Source organism: Stegodyphus dumicola, chromosome 3, assembly GCF_044657685.1.
Source record: "Stegodyphus dumicola isolate Sdum_Otavi_A_Nest chromosome 3, ASM4465768v1".
In the NCBI taxonomy this organism is placed as follows: Eukaryota; Metazoa; Arthropoda; class Arachnida; order Araneae; family Eresidae; genus Stegodyphus; species Stegodyphus dumicola.
Window position 1 is genome coordinate 55,096,326 of NC_140770.1, and position 18,362 is coordinate 55,114,687.

Consider the following 18,362-nt stretch of genomic DNA (forward strand, 5'->3'; position numbering starts at 1 on the left):
GCTTTCAGATTCTATATTACGCCCAAAGGAGCGTTTGAACGTTTTGTGTGTTACCTTTATTTATTAAATATCATGTTTTGGTACTTAAACCACATAAAATTCAATTCAACATCAATATCTCAAAATATTTAAAAACAGCATACATTAGAATTTCCGATACACAGTCTCGCACTGTAGAGATAAAAATGTTTCTTCCCGTACAGTGCTGCCTTGTTCGCTTTGAAATCGTTGAGTTTGTAATCAAAAATTGGTTAAAGGTTTATAAAATATTATGTAGATAATAAAACAAATTCGGAATTCAATATTCGAGCTTTCAGGTGCCCATGGTGGAGAATTACGTTATTCGAAATTTGATGGCTCTAGTTACCGTCGTTTTTTCAAAACAATAGAAATACACATATATTCATGCAGATTATTGGTTATTTAAATTTTAAATATAACACAGGTTGATAATATTTGATGCCAACAATTTTAAAAATGATACGCTGTGTATAGTGAACCGAGGAAAAATGCCGTCTCGAGACAATAGGCCTTCTAGGCTAACTTAGGCTAAATATAAGTCTTCTAGGCAACTTCTAGGCTCCTTTGGGCTAAATATAAGTCTCTTATAAGTCTCCTTGACTTTGCAGAACGTACAATTCTTTTGAATATGCAATAAGCATCTTCTACTAAGGCAACACCAGTCTGGGTCAAATAGCATAAATTCTAAATAAAGATTAACTTAGCAACTGGATTAATATCTAACTCAATGGAGTCCTAAACACTCAATATAGTTTATCTATCAGAAGATTACCTCTTTGAATAGCCGATGTCTTTTAACAGTGTTGCAAGGTTTAGTATTTGTACATTGATGACATCCTGCAGCTGATTGTACTAACTATGCAGCCAAGCTGTCAAGCGTATCTTACCGGAACATAACCTGCATATCAAAATCAATGATTGGTGAGAATGAAGTATGTAATTATTTTTATCGCATTTTTCTTTCTTTTCCTCTTTCTCTCACCAAAACGGTGAACGAGAAATCTTATTATCACTTGATAATGATGTCTAGAATAATATAATTATGATAATGATGTCAAAACTTGATAATGATGTCTTTGATATCAACTACTTCTAAACGTATTTAATAATTATTATAAACTTTAGGAAACTATACGACTCTATCCTGCTGCCTCAATAACGATAAGAGAAAATGAAGAAGCCATTAAAGTTGGTGAGTTTTCCTTAATTGTTTCTCTACAGTAATCACAGTGACGACTTTTTGAAAAATATCTTCAAAGAATAATAATGTTAGGCTCTGTATGCGTCCTTTATTACAAAATGATATGAAAACCAACATCTTGTCCTCAAATTCACCGATTCACTATCAACTATTTATTAAGCTACAGAATACTCGTCGAAGAAACAAGGATTTTAAGAGAGTGTTAACGTAATACAAGCCTAAGCTTGTCTTCTCAGGACAGTCACGACCATAGGCAAGAAAGAACGAGGGCATTTCTCTTTTACTCTGTGCTTTGTTTTGAAAACCACTTTTTTTATTATTCTGTCATTTCTTGGCGCTAAATGTGTTACTATAAATTACAAGTCCCTTATTGTTTCATCTCTGTACCATTTGTTGAGAATTAATCTAAGAGACCTAAATCTAGTACTTCTATACGCACAAAACGGGTGCGAAAAACACTCCGCAAAGGGATAATGTAATGTCTGTTTAATTTTGGTAACATTTTACGTAGAAGTTAAATTATATAGACTATTAGCCTTTTAAAAGGTGATTGCACGAGTCATAAGCGAGCGGACGAGGCATTGAGCGAACGAGAAGGATACATATACCTATTTTATGTCGATTGATTTATAGATAGGAAATTTCTTTCAAGTTTCTCAGGGGAAGGGATTGTGAAGCGGGTAGCTGTAGTGAAGCTGACTGTTCTGGAATGAGGGTTCCATGTGGGTCCGCATATATGGTTTATAGAAACAAAATTAGTCAATAGTCAGTTTCTTCCCTTTATCTCTCAGAAAGAATATATATCACTTTCTCTAAACTTCGTGACCCCACCAGCGGCCGAGTGATTAAGTCCTTTGAATACTGGTAGTTCGATCTGCTTTGGGGTCGATCGCAAGCACATGAGCTCCCTGCATAATTGTTTTTCGTGGTTTTCTCCATCTCTATCATGAATACGAAGCAGTCTCCTCAGTCCTCTAAATTGTCTAAGAGGAGAAATGCACCACAGCATTTCTCCTCTTAGACAATTTCCTCTTAGACAATTTCTCCTCTTAGACAATGCTGTGGTGCATTTCTCCTCTTAGACAAATAGCCCTCATGGCTTCTATATATTCGAATAACGTAACTTAACGTACTTGCAAATTTAGAATACTGCATCTGGTCGTAGAACATGAATCAGCTTTTGTGTACGTGCCCGAATACAGGACTCAAGAGGCTATCTAGTACACACAGTGGAGCACAGCCTCAGACCTGTCTCCTCAGCTCTCTTCAGCCACTGGTACGACAATTCCAAGGCAGACCGTGTACAGACGCTTAGGACAGATTGGTCTATATCCTCGTAGACCTGTCAGATGCGTTCCACTTACTGCAACTCGCTGTCGCCTGCGGTTAGCCTGGAGTAGAGAGCATGCATTGTGGACACCGCAACAGTGGGCTTGCGTGATGTTTCCCGACGAGTCCAGGTTTAGCTTGCAGTCTGATTCTCGCCAGACTTTCATATGGAGAGTCCAGGTACCCGTTACCACCAAGAAAACATCATTGAATGACACCGTTACGGTAGTGCAGGAGTGCTCGTTTGGAGTGGAATTATTCTGGATTCCAGAACTGGCCTGCATTTTGAAATTGGAACCACGACAAGCCAAATCTATCGAGACGTCATTCTGGAACAACATGTACGTTTGTTTCGGGGCGCCATGGGCGCACAATTTGTGTTTATGGATGACAACGCCCGTCCTCAGCGTGAAAACATCGTAAGCGAATGCCTTCAATCGGAGGATATCACCCGTATGGACTGGCCAGCATTCTCACCGGACTTGAATCCAGGAGAGCACGTGCGGGACATGCTTGGCCGACGAATTGAGCCCGTCAACCTCCTCGTGCATGTCTACCGGAACTTCGGAGAGCATTGCTTTTTGAGTGGTGTAATACCCCCCCCCAAGATCAGATCGATAATTTGATACTCAGCATGCCTAGGCGTTGTACGGACTGTATTGCATCGTCTGGGAGACATACAATGTATTAACAATCATACCAACCATGTAATATTGGTTTTTTGTAAATAGGTTTTTTTTTGTAATTTGCTCCAGGGAGAAAAATTCGCTATTTTTTTAATAACACCAAACATATAGCATCTTTTTTGCTCTTTACCTTTTGTTTAATAAATAATCCTTACAAATAAGTCAAATTTTTTTTTTTGCTCCTAACTCTTCCTTTGCCTGATTTTGCATTATCCTTAATTTATGGACATGAGTGTAGTTAAAAATGGGATCTTGAAATGAGCAGCAGTCCATTTCAGAGTATAATATAGTAATACGCACATAAAATAAGAAATTGGTAAAGTACATAAGTGGTTAAAAGGGATTTTTCCCTTTAGAGGCAGCCACAACATGCCATTTCTGAGCGTTTTAATGATAGCATCTAATTAAGAGACAGAGTCTGGCCTGCGAGCACTGTAAGGTCAGAAATGCAAGAAAACATAGTAAAGGGTATTTAGTAATCCCTGCTAACAATACCATTTGCTTGCAGATGTTACGTCCACAGGATTTCTACTTTGGGAGATGCGATAGGGGCTGACATGAACAATGCTACAGCCAAACGCGCAGTCTCACCTATTAGAGGCAGGATAACAACATTTTGGGGATATAGAACTCACTGGCAGGATAATGCATAACGTTTTCCAATGCGTTTCTAACATTCTTAAAATTATAAAAGTACCATTCTTATGCAGTACTTAACTTTTCATGACTCACATGTCAATTACCTTCACCAATTCAATTTCAGAGAGAGAGAGGCCAGTATGAATACGAAGAGGTCTTCCACACGAATCGTTATGTCTCTGACTATTCAGAAACACTGCAGTATAAGTCAAATAAACACTATTTGGCATGCATAAACTCATTAACATCTAAAAGCATACGAATTTAAGCGCGTAAAACAATGTAAAAACTTATACTTGACCGTCATTTAACAAAGATGTTCATACAGTCTTCGATAAATGAAACTCCCATGTACACAAATGTACACCTAAAACTAATTGTATTGCATTCGTGCATATCTCTTCCATTACGTAATATTGTAATTAATATAAATATTGTACTGTATAGTAAACCTCTCGTATTTCTTGCACTCGCATTGTGAGTAGCGTGGTTTTATACGCTGGCATCACCATGAATGCATTTAATAGTTTATAGATCATTTGTGGTTTCGTATGTATTGTTTTATTAATTCAGTTTTTTTTAATATTTAACTGCGTGATAATCGAAATTGTAAATTGTGAATTTAACGATGAAGAGAAATGGAATGATTTGCAATTACTGCTTTTGAGAATAGTTGCAGTACTGTACAGCATAACTTTATAATTCTAATTTTATAGATACTGTAATATTCTGTATGCTTTTTTTTGTTGCACCTAGTATCATATATACATGCTAATGTTTTGCTGCGGAAGATATTTCCTTTGTTTATTTATGCATTAAAAGAATTTTACTGGCCTACAAGTAGTATTACGTATTCAGAACTACCAAAGTAACCGCAAAATGTTGCCTGACGTCTATCTGTCCTATCTGACTTCTTCACTGGATTCATCACAACTAGTTTAAAATCCGAAATAAAACTGTTTATTTGCACGTCGAACTGACAGTTACACAAACTGAAAAATTTAAGAGGAAAAACCCCGCTAGTTAACAGACAGACACATATTTTTTTTAATGCAAGTGAAATTAAATTGAATGCAAGATGTAATATTATCAAAGCTCAGCCTAAACCGTGGCTATCGCTACATAATTGCTGGCTAGGAAAATGGTTGCAGGCGAAAGCTTATTTCTTCCAAGCTAATTTGAAACAGCAAAATATTTGAAGTAGAGTTATAATATCCAGCTTATGTTACTAAATGCTCATTCGCAAATTTTAAAACTGGATGTTTATTTATACTTGAACCTAATTTACATTCCCATGCTGACAAAAGTCGGAGATAATGAACGTGCGAAATAATAACTGATGTAAATCCTTTAAAAATGCCCCGCTAATTGACAGGTTAAGCTTAAATGAACGGCCGGTGGAACGGGCAATAGTGAAAAGAAATGAATTTGTGTGCCACTGAAAACACTGTCACGTATCCCAAACAGAATATATTGTTATGAAATACCCAGCTGCGGTGAGCTGCTTCCCACAAAGCGGGTTAAGGTTACCAGAAAATGGCAAAGAAAGGCAGGGTTGCCTAATTTGACACGAAATAGCCCACTTGGTGACATGCCATAGACGGAGCGAGAGCATTCTAGAACGAATTCTTACGGGTTTTCCTCGGAATATTCTCGAAGACAGGACAAAAGTCTATATAAACCCTGCTTGTACAAGAAGTAGCAGTTTATCGTGAATAGTGCTTTGAGTTCAAAGATTAGCTCGAGAGCTGTCGACCGAGTCGGAAGCTGCACTTTAGAGCTTTGCCGTGAAGCTGTCTTCACCGTTAGAGCCCGATAGCCTGAAGGCTGTGTTGCTGATTGTTTTAGCGTGTTTAACACAGTCTTTTCGACGACTGTAAACGTATTTTTGGAACTGCCCTGAGTAATACTGCTAAACAAATTGCACTTTGATTCTCCATCAAGTGTTGTCGTCAATCCCTCCAAATCCATAAACCCGTAGAACACAATAATATGAAAATTCACCTCGTTCTAGCCAAAATCTAACTACACATTTTCCAGCTGCTAGCTATATTTTTAAACCCTTGCGTCATAAAGGCATGCACGGGAAAATGCTATAAATCGTAACATATTTCTTACATATTTTTCAATTAAATTTTAGCATATATTTAGGATGTATAAAACTAAGTTATCATATATCGCATAAACATAGCGTTCGTATTAATCACAGTTTCAGACCACATTATACCCGCATCAGGCCGTTGAACCCTGATAATTCTACCAGAGTTTAAATCCCAGTGAACGGGCAGGCTGCCTGTTTTTCCCAAGTTAACGTGAATATGAATGAGGTTTCATTCAAATACCCTCCGTGAACGTATTCTTCTTCTCAACCAAACAACCTTCGCATGTTTTACCATATTCTAAACAATCAAATTACCACGATTATACGTAGCCGCTGTTAGGGTTTATAATGCATAATCAGCGGTTGTATGAATATTACTTTTTTTTTTCATTCAGCCGTTTTAGGAAATGCAGCAAAGAATGGAAATTGTGTTATACCCTATTCCTAGAAAAGTGTCAAAATAGACTATACAATTTCTTTGCCTTCATCGTATGACAGAGCAAGAATGTTTGATTTGAAATTTTATTTATTTCCAAAGTTTCATTGGGAGCCCTGAAACAATGCGCATTGCTTATCCTTTTTATGTCAACCCCTAGTTTCGTGCTACAGTGCTGAGTCGATATGAATATTGACCTTGAATTTTCTGGTAACCTTGAATATTGACCTTGAGCTTTCTGTGGTATATGCGTAATCTTATGATATCAGTAACAAGAATCAAGTCCGTTAGAAATTATCTGTTTACTCAGTATCAGTCTCAGAAAACACTGTGGAAACACGGCTTTCGTCGTATTATAATATAAAATTAGATTGAACATACTATGCTTTGTGGGCTATTACTGCTGGAAACGACTGAGATTTTTCTTAAACTTGTGTGATGAAAATTGCACGGACATCCTAAACAGTTATGTACTTCTGCTATATGGCAGTGCTTCGGAATAGATCTTTCCTTCTTTCAACATGATTTCATACTCCTTACTGTAAGATAAATTGAATCCATCAATCGACGGATGGATCTATCATATCTATGGACGAACTCTAACTAGAGGCGTTTTATCTTGAAAAGGTAAAAAGTCGACAAATATCTTTGAGTAATTGTCAAAGACTTAGTTGAAATACAAAACACGATGGACTCAAAATACCTATCTCAGCTCGACCGAACACGTATACAATTAATTGCAAACCTTAAACGATCTTAATTCTGGATGTGTCTGACCATTAACTAAGAGTTCTTTCATAAAAATTTAAATTTAAAGCGTAGAAAATTCTCAACTGCCAAATATTAGAAACTGGCTGAGAGCAATCTCAGAAAAACATAGTTAATCATGCTCGTCAAAGATGGTCCAAGAAAGTATTGATTTTGGGAATAAGTTCGCTTTACATCAACACTCGTGGCCATTTGCTACAAAGAATATGGGTATGAATTTTTGTATAAAGTGCATAGAGTGAATGTGAACTAAAAGCATTTTATTTCAGGTTCGTACACAATTCCGGCCAGAAGTCATATTGCTACTCTTGTCTACATGCTTCACAGGGATCCGGAGATGTTTCCAAATCCGGAAAAATTTGATCCAGACAGATTTTCTTCGGAAAACATCCGAAAGAGAGACACATATTCTTACATTCCATTTTCGGTGGGAACCAGGTCTTGTATAGGTAAATGTATTATTCCTAACTCAAAGTTTCTTCAATAAATGAGATAAGATTGTTATTTCACATCGCATAATATTTTGCATACATATTTTTTGACAGCTCAGTAGTATTATTGATAAGAAACCTGTTGAGAAAGGAAATAATGTAAACGTGTCCATACATTATGTTTCTAAATCAGCGGTCTTCATATTTTGTCTACCCACCGAACCCATAGAGCTATAGGTTTTTTCTCCGAAAACCCCATCCCACTCTTAGAAATAAATATAGCAAAATAATTTTTAAACTAGATTAGTATGTTCTAGGTACAATGCGTAAAGGTAGTTAATGAAAAGTATCATTGCCAGAATCATTTCCAAAACCAGAGGTACTCTAAAAATTGTTAAGTCTACAAAACGAAACATTGTTGGCACCAGTAGCATGTATAAATATCACCTACTAAAGCACTGAGTAGAATTGTGCAGTCTTAAAATATCTATAATATGCAAACGACGATGATCGTTTTCCGTATCTAAAAATCTTACAGGAATTGAAAGCTCTGCAATATTAACAGACACATTTCAGGTAACTACAGCTATATACCTAATAATATCAAAATATCTTCCTGAAACGATCGTGGAATAGAAAATGCCATGGCACTTTAAGATAACACAGAAAAGATGGGGAACTTTTGAAAAAGAAAAGGAAACGCAATAAAAGAAAGGTCGCAGAGTCAAAGGGATTCGTAGATATGCTGTAGGTCATGAACAAATAGACCATATTAGCTCTATGAGTCATATTTAGAGAGAATTTCTCTTTTCAATATTGATTATTGCTTGCTAGCTTACGGATTTTCACTTTCTTCATTTCTAACGAACCTCCATCCAATTCTTCATTGAATCCTGCTGATTGGTTCTCTAGTCCTTAGGACATCTGTCTAGTTCATGTATGTTGTCTCTACGAGCTTCTGTTCCAGCTCAGACGTTAACAGATGTCTCATCATTATATCGCTATATTATCACAGCTTGACCATTCTTTTGAAGTACGACCATCTTATGTGCCTTCTTTCTCTTCAAAGAGTCACTCTGCGATTGAAGACTACCGTGAACTGATATGTGTACCCAAACAAGCATATTGAAATTTATTAGAAAGCATTACTGAAATTTAACCTTGGGGGAGTGAGTGTATGCAGATCCAGTTTCTTGATGTCTTCCACTATTTTAACAAAAGAAATACTTACGAGGTTATATAGAAACAATCTTTCCAGGAACATACATAAAAATACAGCAGCTACATAACTGTATTTTTTTACAAATGGCGGGCACTTGCCTATAATGGCATTGGCCACTCCTAAGGCCAGAAGCGGTGACTATTTTATTATGTAAGGCACCTAATAGGCGGCCACCGTTACCTCCTATGAAGAGACAGACAGTCTTACATCCATGCCTTCTCCGGAATTCGAACCCGGGACCTTTGGTATCGCAGTCAGGCTCCCCTAACCACTATATCGTCTGGGTGGCTCATTACTGTATGTATAGGCGGGTCGAAAGGAACTTATCATATTAGAATATCTTTTTGATTTGCAAGCATAAGCACTGCATATGTTTTACGTGATGTTTGGTCATTTCTAATCTCTGATATAGCTGATGTATATTATGCACTTTTCTTCCTATCTACGCTGTGCCGGTGAAATTTCATTATGTATAATGACTTTAGAATGCTAACACACAGAATCCAGTAGCTGCTACGATTCTGAAGTTACAGTGGCACTTAAGGAACTACGGATAATAAATTACTTACTGCTGGGTTTACGGACATGCAAGGGTATAAGGTAATGACAGGCAGACATTAGAGTAATGTCTGGTATTGAACTGTACAGTGGACTTGTTCTTTCCAGAGGTATCAACACTGTCAACAAGCGAAAAGCGCTAATGAAGTTGCAGTGACTCTGGTACGTTCCGCTGCATAACAAGCTGAAAATATAAAACTTAAAGTAGAGTACTGGGAGGTTGACAGAAACCAGAGAAAGAAAATTCTTTTAACTTTAGAATGCGCCACGCTCGAGTCACACATAATAGCCTTCTAAAAGCTGATAGTAAGCCTATTCTTTTCAATTCTGTTCTTTCCGTGCCTCACTTTAAGCAGAATGTCCTCGTTCATTTGCGGTTTTGCAGCTGAGGATGGTGGTTCGGTAAAACCATCGAAACTAGTCCTGTGAAAATTTGAAAATATAACACTGATTTTTGTTGTTTGACTTCTGAATCAGGATGTCCTTATTTTAACGGAATGAGTGTGAAATGATTTACGAAGTCACAAATAGCACTTTATCGTTTTGTAGAGACATTAGGTTATTTTGGAAGCAGGAATGAGGAAAAATAAGCGATGCTCTCGCCGGGACTCGAACGACGGACCTCTCGAATACGCGTCGAGCGTGCTGACAACAACACCACGAAGGCCTGCTGAGAAGGCGGGAGAAATATCTTATACTTTAATCGGACAAAATATTAATTTTAATATTTTTCGGTAATTATGAAATATTGTTTTTTATTATACATTGGAAAATAATTTTAAATAATTTTATGTATTTAAAAAGTTATCATATTTCATAGCTTACCTGTTTTATATATATAGTCAGCTTATAAATTTCATGCATCTCTTGCTGATGGTATTTGCCACTTTAATCAGTCTTACCTGGCTTTATAATTTTTCTTCTGATGTAACGAACGCTAGCAAACAGCCCCATGTACTGCAGCGTCACCTTATCGGACACTATTCAAAAACACCTACGCCCGAACTAGTTAATTCGAGTTTCGGCAGAGGACTATTAACATGTACTTTTTTTTTCTTTTGAGTAATATTTCGTTGTGTTACTTCTTGTTAGTTTTGTCGTATAACTTTCTTTATGTAGTGTTTGTGTTTAATTAAATTCCTTTTGTTAAATGTTAAAGTTTGTCTGGTTAAATTTTACCAGTTTTGTTTAACAACTTTACAGCTAGCCGTGGTCACAAAGCTAAACTGTTTCATTTTTTGTATGTCATATAATTAGTAATGTTCATTATTGCATTAACTCATTTTAAGTTTTAATTTATTAAATAAGATGATGTAATCTGACCATATATTTGTCTCATGGTAACATTTGAACTTATGCGTCATAAAATCTACCAGTTAACCAACCAAACCTTTTTTTTCCCTTTAGGTCAGAAATTTGCAATGATGGAAATGAAAGTTGCTTTGAGTCATGTCATCCGAAATTTCCGGGTCACCGCTATAGACCCTAGGGATAAGATGAATGTTTTCGTAATGGTGACGCTCAAGTGCCTTAGCCCAATACGCCTTCGCTTCTTCCAGCGTCAATGAGTCCCGTTTTCATAATCAAGATATAACGTTGCGTGCCTCTAACTTGCACGCAACCAAGGGTGACTGTGAAAGCTTGTATAAACCACAGAGTCTTGTAAAGGGTTTAAGTCCCTTTTTATTCAACGTACTAAATTACAACTGCGTCCTCTTGACGCTTACAAACTGTGCCAACTAGGCAGTCAAACAAAAATAATAACCTGAAAAAGAAAGTAAAGACAAGATTCTAACTACGAGGTTCTCTAAAATAACTAACTCACCGCGTTTTACAATATCTCTGCTAATTCAGCAGACTTGAAGCTCACTGGAACAATTGCAACTACTTCCCGCCAAGCACATTGCCACATTGCACATAGGCCGCAACGCGGGGTTCTTCAAATCTCTATAACTACCTCCGCGCTCGCTAAGTAAGAATAACTCACACACCGAACTCGTTTCCTTCTATTTAAATCATACTACTTCCGCTGATAATTTGAATGCTTGCGCGTTCTACTCAAATTTACATATTCTGGCATTGGCAGTTCCAGGGGAAAGTAAGGATTGACAGGAAAGATAGTTTAAACTTAAAATAAATGTTAGTTAAAATAATTATAAACCCTACAAAGAAAATAAATTCAAAGTATAGTTTTCTAAGCGGACGTTTAAGGCATTTACTTTTCCAACGCTTATTTATAATCATGCCATTCAACAACAAACATTTACGGCCTTCATATATTTCGTTTATCAATAAAAATGCAATAGCATTACAGTGAAAACATCAGTAAGCAATACAAGGGTAGATCCAGAAAAAAAAAAGGCTACAAGGGTAATAAAAAATATTTATTAAACAATAGACAGAAAATACAAAAGAGAATTCAGAGACGTACTTACCTATCATTTTCCCACGGAATAATCAAATCCATTTAGGCATTTATCTGAACACAAGATCCAACTTGTTTCACCTGGATTTGTAGAAATCACGTCCCTGCTCATTGAGCCATTTCTCGGTGGCTATTTTCACTTCACTGTCTGAAGAGAATCTCATTTCAGGTAAATTTTCCTTCAATTTCGCGAAAGAAAAAAGTCACTGGTGCTAAATATGGACTGTAGTGGGGATGACGCTAGACTTCCCACTTTCACAAATTCTTCAGTTTGGCGAGCAGAGGATGAAACCATCACTCAACATTCAGGGGCTCTTGTGTCGGATGGCTTCACGTAACCTTGTCTATTGTGGCACAATCCAGATCGCACTCTCCAGATGATCGATCAGGACGACGAATCACGGCCCGCACCTCAAGTATTCCCTTCAGAATAATTACTTTTTTAATTCTGATGCTTGAAACCTTTTTCGGGGGATCTCCCTGCGTATCTGGCCATAAATTGCATTTTGTTAAAAGTCGTGTAATAATGTATTATTATAATAAAATTTAGTGAAAATGGGTATTATATGAAATAAAGGTACTATTTCTTCATTTTATAAGCCTGAAATTTATGTTATGCAATTAGTTGTTATCCTTTTTTAAGTATTATGTGTGTTGACTTTATTTATACACTTGCGTATGTCTGGCCGTAGATTTATTTACCTTTCCTTAATTCCCTCCTTATTTATTAAATTTTCTGTTTACAATATCTCAAAATATTAACGCTACGTTTATAGTTCAGCGAACACTATAACTTCAAATCACTTAACTTCGAAATCTTTCCAGAATTACAGTCGACACTTTAATTAATATTACATTTAATTTAAATCATTTGCTATTTCGTACTCTAAACCACACTTGTCTTTATCAGTCTTAATTTTTGAATAATATTTCTATTAATAGAACAAGAAAATTAAGTTATGTCTTTGTTCGATGCTTTCGTGCGTCTGGAATCCCTCATTCATTGTTCATACTGTTACGAAATGTACAAGCGCTGTAAGATGGCTTCCCCGCAAAGCAATTTTAGGGTTGCCATAAAATGGAAAGGAAAGACAGGGTGGCCACATTTGGCGATTCTTCGCGACAAAATTGGCGATATGCCATGGACGGATGGAGAACCTTCTGGAACGAATTCTTACCGGTTTAGCCCAGAATGTTCTCGAACACAAGCCGAGAGCTATATAAACCCTGCTGGTACGCAGACAGAGAGTGTGCCTCGTCGAGAGGGCGAGTGTTTGTGCCTCGCCTAGCGAGCTGATAGAGTGTACCTCGTCTAGAGTGCGAGTGCGAGTTAGTTAGTATCGAGTTGGTGTCTCGTCTAGCGATTCAATCCTTGCGGAGTCGATCGAGTTGACAGACGGGCAGCAAGTGCCGAGTCGGTCGTCGTGTTCACCGAAGGAGTCTCTTAGTATATCGCGGTTAGTGCATCGTAGAGATAGCGTGTTGAGCTCCGGGAACGACTGAACCGAAGAATCGGGAGTCGTGCTCTGTGTGCCGTCGAGTGCATCGCGAGTTGAAGCGTGGAGAGTCTCGAGACCACGTGCAGTTCCGAGAACGACCGAGCAGAGTCAGGAGCTGTACTCTGGTGCTTTGCAGTAAAGCTGCCTCCACCGTGATAGCCTGATAACCTGAAGGCTGTGTCGCTGATTGTGTCAGCGTGTTTATAGTAGTTCATCGACGACTGTAAGAACGTGTTTTGGAGCTGTCCTGACAATACTGGCCAATAAAGTGTGTTTCGATACTTCATCAAGTGTCGTCGTTATTCACTCCAAATCCACACGAACCCCGTACGAACGCGAAGGAAGAAAATAACGTAACAACTGGTGTCAGAAGAAAAACGTAACAATACTAGTCCCAGAAATCGCTTGCTACTAGACTTCGGCTATCCTTGAACTCGTTGTGCCGTCGATTCTTTTGTGCCGGCTGTGGAAGTGGTAATCGTTTTGCAATTAGCTTACCTTGCTGTAGCGACTGCTGAACTCCTATTCGCATCGAGACCATAACGGTTCGGTTTTGATTACATAGATATGACAATGCTTCTTTTGTCAATTCGTTCCTTACTGCTGCAAAGTCATTTAGTAATAATTCTGGGTACTTTTCCGTTTCGCCGACGCAAATCTAGCCAAGCAGACTTTATTGGCGACAACACACGTAAAATATGTTAACAAACGTTAGTTCTCAGGATTTTTTATTTTGAAGGCATAAACATTTTAATGTCGTTTAAAATTTTGTAAAAAGGCAATAAATAAAGACAATAAATTTGTAAAACGAAATTAATTTAAGAATTTACTATGCTTTCATGGTACAGCATCCTTATTTGCCGGTTCATATCACGTGACTACAAGTGATCTCATCTCACGTAAACTAAGCTACAAAAATCTAATTCTCTCATTAATTTCAAGTTATTAAATTTCAAGTTATCCAGTTCATTTTATATTAATTTCAAGTTAAATCTTAATGCGGAATAGAATTTTAAATGCAAGAAACATTTATATTAGATCTTGGAGAATTTGACTTCTTAGATTGAAGAGCTTTAAATTCAGGTGGGAAGAAATCCATCTGAGCTTCAAGAAAAATATTTCAGCGTCTTGAATTTCAGAAGCACTTATAATGTTCCACTATTAACGGGCAGTTTTCTTGCCTTAGCAACGAAACGTTTAATCCATGCCCCAATTCTGAGAAATTTCAGCACATTACTGAATTTTTTTATATTCAATAATTGATCATCTCTTTCCACAACAATGTCATAAACAGATATCTTGCTACGGCGTTCTAGTTGTTCATCGTTCCCCATGTCAAACTTCGGTTGAACTGATGAGTTTATATGTTGGTTTTGTAACCATTTTGTTCCAAACCACCAAAGTGAACAAGTCTTCAGAGAATTTACACTCAAACCCCTGGTTAATAAATCAGCAGGATTTTTCTTACCACTACAATGTTTCCAGTTATTGGGATTCGTCAAGGCTTGAATTTCTGCAGCTATATTAGAGACAAAAGGTTTCCGGTTGCTAAAAGATCCTTTGATCCAGTGTAATACGATTGCGAATCTGTCCATAAATATATCTATTGACAAATATTATTAAATAATTTGGTTAGATATTTTGCAAGTCTGGCTGCCGTCACTGCTTCCATCAATTCTAATCAGGACAATGTTAAGCTTTTAAGAGGAGCTACTCTGGTCCTTGATAAAATGAAACTCGTTTTGATTTCACCAAACTTATTTGTAATGCTACACATTCATAGGCGTTATTACTTGCATCGCAGAATATGTGTAATGAAATGTCATTATTTTGCTTATCAACATTTCGAAAGTATTTTCTATCTATCGATATTTCTTGTAAATGAATTATTTTTGCAAGCCACTTCTTAAATTCAATTTCAATATTATCTGGAAGCTGTTCGTCCCAATCAAGACCGTTTACCCATATTTTCTATAGTAGGATTTTAATTCTAATCACGAATGGTCATATAAGTCCAGTTGGATCATAAATTTTAACAGTGACTTGTAACACTGTCCTCTAGTTAAAGATGATTCGTGATTTTAAATATAGCTTAATAGTATCATTTTCTGTATCCCAATCAAGACCTAAAAATTTTACCTTGTGCAAAAGGATCATTCATTGATAAACCGTTTTATAACCACATGTCTGTTAACTCCTTAGAATTAGAATTAAATTTACGCAGATTCATATTCGCATGCTTTAAAATCGTAACTGCATCAAATAACAACTGGTATGCCTTTTCTACTGTACTCGTTCCATAATACAAATCATGGACGTATAAAGACGAAATTCAGCATTTCATAACTTTCAGGATTTTCAGTGATGTATTTTTAATATGGTGCTTTATTGTAGCTGCTAGAATGAATGAACTGGTACTAATACCAAATGGTAAGGGTGTTATGTTCATAATTTTGAACGATTCATTGTTGTCATTCTGAAACCAAAGAAATTTTAAATATTTGCGATCTTCCTCGGGGATACTTATAATTAGAAATGCCTTTTCTATATCAGCGAAAAAAGCGATATTGTGTTCTCGAAATTTAAGAATAACATCTAATATGTTGTATCTAATCTATCATTCGTGGGATTTTTAAACAACTTGCTAAAATGCGAGTAAACACCTGTTGTGATTATGACCCACATGAAAATTTCTGAGTATGTTAAAAGTCAAATGAGGATACCGCAGCCATTTTCACAGCTCGTATTTCTGGAGAATTTCTCAAAATTTTGTCCTTGGATCACGATAACCATAAAAAAATTACTATATGGCGTAAGACTAATTGCGTTCAGTATTTTCTTGTTCACATTCAGTGAAACCTATCTAGGAAGTCGTGCAAGGTTTTCCTTCAGACTGCCCTGTGGATGGGAATAAAAGAGTAATTAGCGGATGAAGGATTTAATGTAATTAGAGAATGTCCTATACATAAGCATCTGTGTCTCTACTTCATACATAAATTGTTAGTGAAATTTCTAAATTATAGTTGAACCATTTAAATTCAAGGACGGTGTGGCACAACGACACAACTTTATTACCGTTCTTCAGGCGAATGCAAGCTTCTGCTCAGGTGTGTGACATGTGGTCTTAGTCACAAAAACTTTGAATGTTAAGCTATCTGGATTTAAAATTTACATTGTTGTAATTGTAATCAAAAATATGCTCCAATTTTAAATTATATTTTAAAAACACCAAAAATACTAAAAAAAATAAAACTGATAAATCTAGGGTGTCTATGTCTACGGAACAGGCTAGTAATGTTCCAAAAAACACCATAAATTTGTATGTTAAATCTTCACTGATCTCAGCACACAAAAAAACGTAAAAATCAGAAAACTCCTAATTCTCAAAGACCAGATGTTTCTGCTGAAATAACGAAGAGAAATGTTCCTTACCAGCCACGTGTTAGCCTGAACGTAACTAAAAAAACATTGAAATTAACGGAAACAGCTCCAAAATTTCAATTACCTTTACTGATTCTCTCAGGAATTTTAGAGAAATAATATTTTCGCAGAGTTTTCCATCCTTGATAATATTAAGACTTCCAACCATTAAATTCGCACTGCTCTCACCCCTCAATGACCAATTTTTGTTGTGCACTGTATTTTCTAGGACATTTAATAGCCCCCACCTTATGTGGATGTCGAAATTAGAAGCGTATTTCTTACCGGGTGACTAATTAATCTACCAGTTATCGTACAGTATGTAATTTTTCTATTTGAGTGTGTACTAGATGTTCCTTTTTTCCTGCAATGTTAGGTGTTGTTTTTATTCTTACATGCAATTGTGTCTGATTATTTTCGTATTTTTTTACCTGCATTTTTGCTATTGTGTTCACTAGCTAGTTTAGCAGTATCGTCATGTGCTGGGCATGTCAAAAATAATGCTATGAATCTGGCTATCGTACATTTTTCATCAGGACTTAACATTTTAGGAAAAGACTTTTTCTTGTGCAGCACCTCATCTTACTTCAAAGTGCTTGTTTAGAAAAAATATTTTTTGCTGGATGTAATCTATACCAGTTAGGTAGGACGGTGTTGCACTGCGTCTCACAGGTAGATTCTGGTGCTTAATTACTTTCATCTGCTGACAGCAAAGTTGAGGACCTACTTACTTTTCTTCGGCTTTTCTCTTTCGGCTGGGTTATGCTTTTGCTTTACTCTCGGCAGCTGAGTTTCTTCTTCTTCTTGTAGAAAGTAGTGACCGCCATGATGTTCTTTTACCATCTTCTTGCTTCCTTCTGCTAACCTATAGCGTTTCTTTATTCCATGCGGTTTCATCATTTCATCTATGGCTTTTCCTTTCTGCGTCTGGAGGAGTTTTGTATCCGCATCTCAATGAATTAAGTATGTGGTCATGTCTACAGTTTAGTAATTATTATATATTGGCATGTGTATGTTATTTACTTAGTTTCAGGAAAGCAGGAACATTATAGCATTTTTAAAGAGAGAAAGCATATTGGGAATTTTGAAATGAAATGCATTTGTCTTTATTGAAAATATGTTTTAACTTAATAACAAGCCACCAGTGAAGAAATTATTTCACTCCAATTTCAATGATATTGATTTGGAGAGTTTTAGTTTCAAATGAATTTAATTTTCCTTACAAAGCTGACGTATTTCTATATTTAGTTTAACCGCAATCACCAGTTTCTTGATAACAGATTCTAAGTCAGTTTTATCTTAATATATTTGTTCGGCATCAGCTGTTCTGATAATCAACAGAAGAATTCTAATTGTCATATTCAAATTTATTTCATTTTTATTCTACGTAATAATATTTTTCTAGCTCCTCCGATTTTACTAAAACCTCACTCCAGTTTTACTGGAAGATCGATGAGTACAAATTTCTCTTAAGTTATAGTTGCAATCTATTACTGTTTCGTCGGGAATATTCAGCTGACCATAACTTGTCCATTACTAGAGATGTTTTTCATGGTAATATCCCATAACTATGAAAATAATCTGCTATTTGCTATTTTGAAGGTAGATTGAACAAAATTTAATAAT

General features: G+C 36.4%; 2 protein-coding genes across 2 annotated transcripts in view; both read left to right on the plus strand.

Annotated features, from left to right (window-relative positions):
* LOC146997987 (cytochrome P450 4C1-like) overlaps positions 1-6,425 on the plus strand; it is a 35,033-nt gene extending 28,608 nt beyond the window's left edge. The window contains exons 6-7 of the mRNA XM_085812424.1: positions 1,147-1,213; positions 6,373-6,425. Coding sequence (XP_085668550.1) covers positions 1,147-1,213; positions 6,373-6,425 — 120 coding nt within the window. The remainder of the gene's footprint in view (positions 1-1,146; positions 1,214-6,372) is intronic.
* LOC146997988 (cytochrome P450 4C1-like) lies at positions 102-12,408 on the plus strand. Its single transcript, XM_085812900.1, has 3 exons — positions 102-1,213; positions 7,451-7,630; positions 10,800-12,408. Exons 2-3 carry the CDS (start codon positions 7,498-7,500, stop codon positions 10,958-10,960), a joined length of 294 nt encoding a protein of 97 aa, XP_085669026.1. The 5' UTR covers positions 102-1,213; positions 7,451-7,497; the 3' UTR covers positions 10,961-12,408.
* Positions 12,409-18,362: the final 5,954 nt, after the last annotated feature.

Coding starts and splice junctions, on each gene's coding strand:
- LOC146997988 (XM_085812900.1), top strand. CDS start 7,498: ATGCTTCACAGGGATCCGGAGATGTTTCCAAATCCGGAAAAATTTGAT. Junction 7,631..10,799: donor GGGAACCAGGTCTTGTATAG/GTAAATGTATTA, acceptor TTTTCCCTTTAG/GTCAGAAATTTGCAATGATG.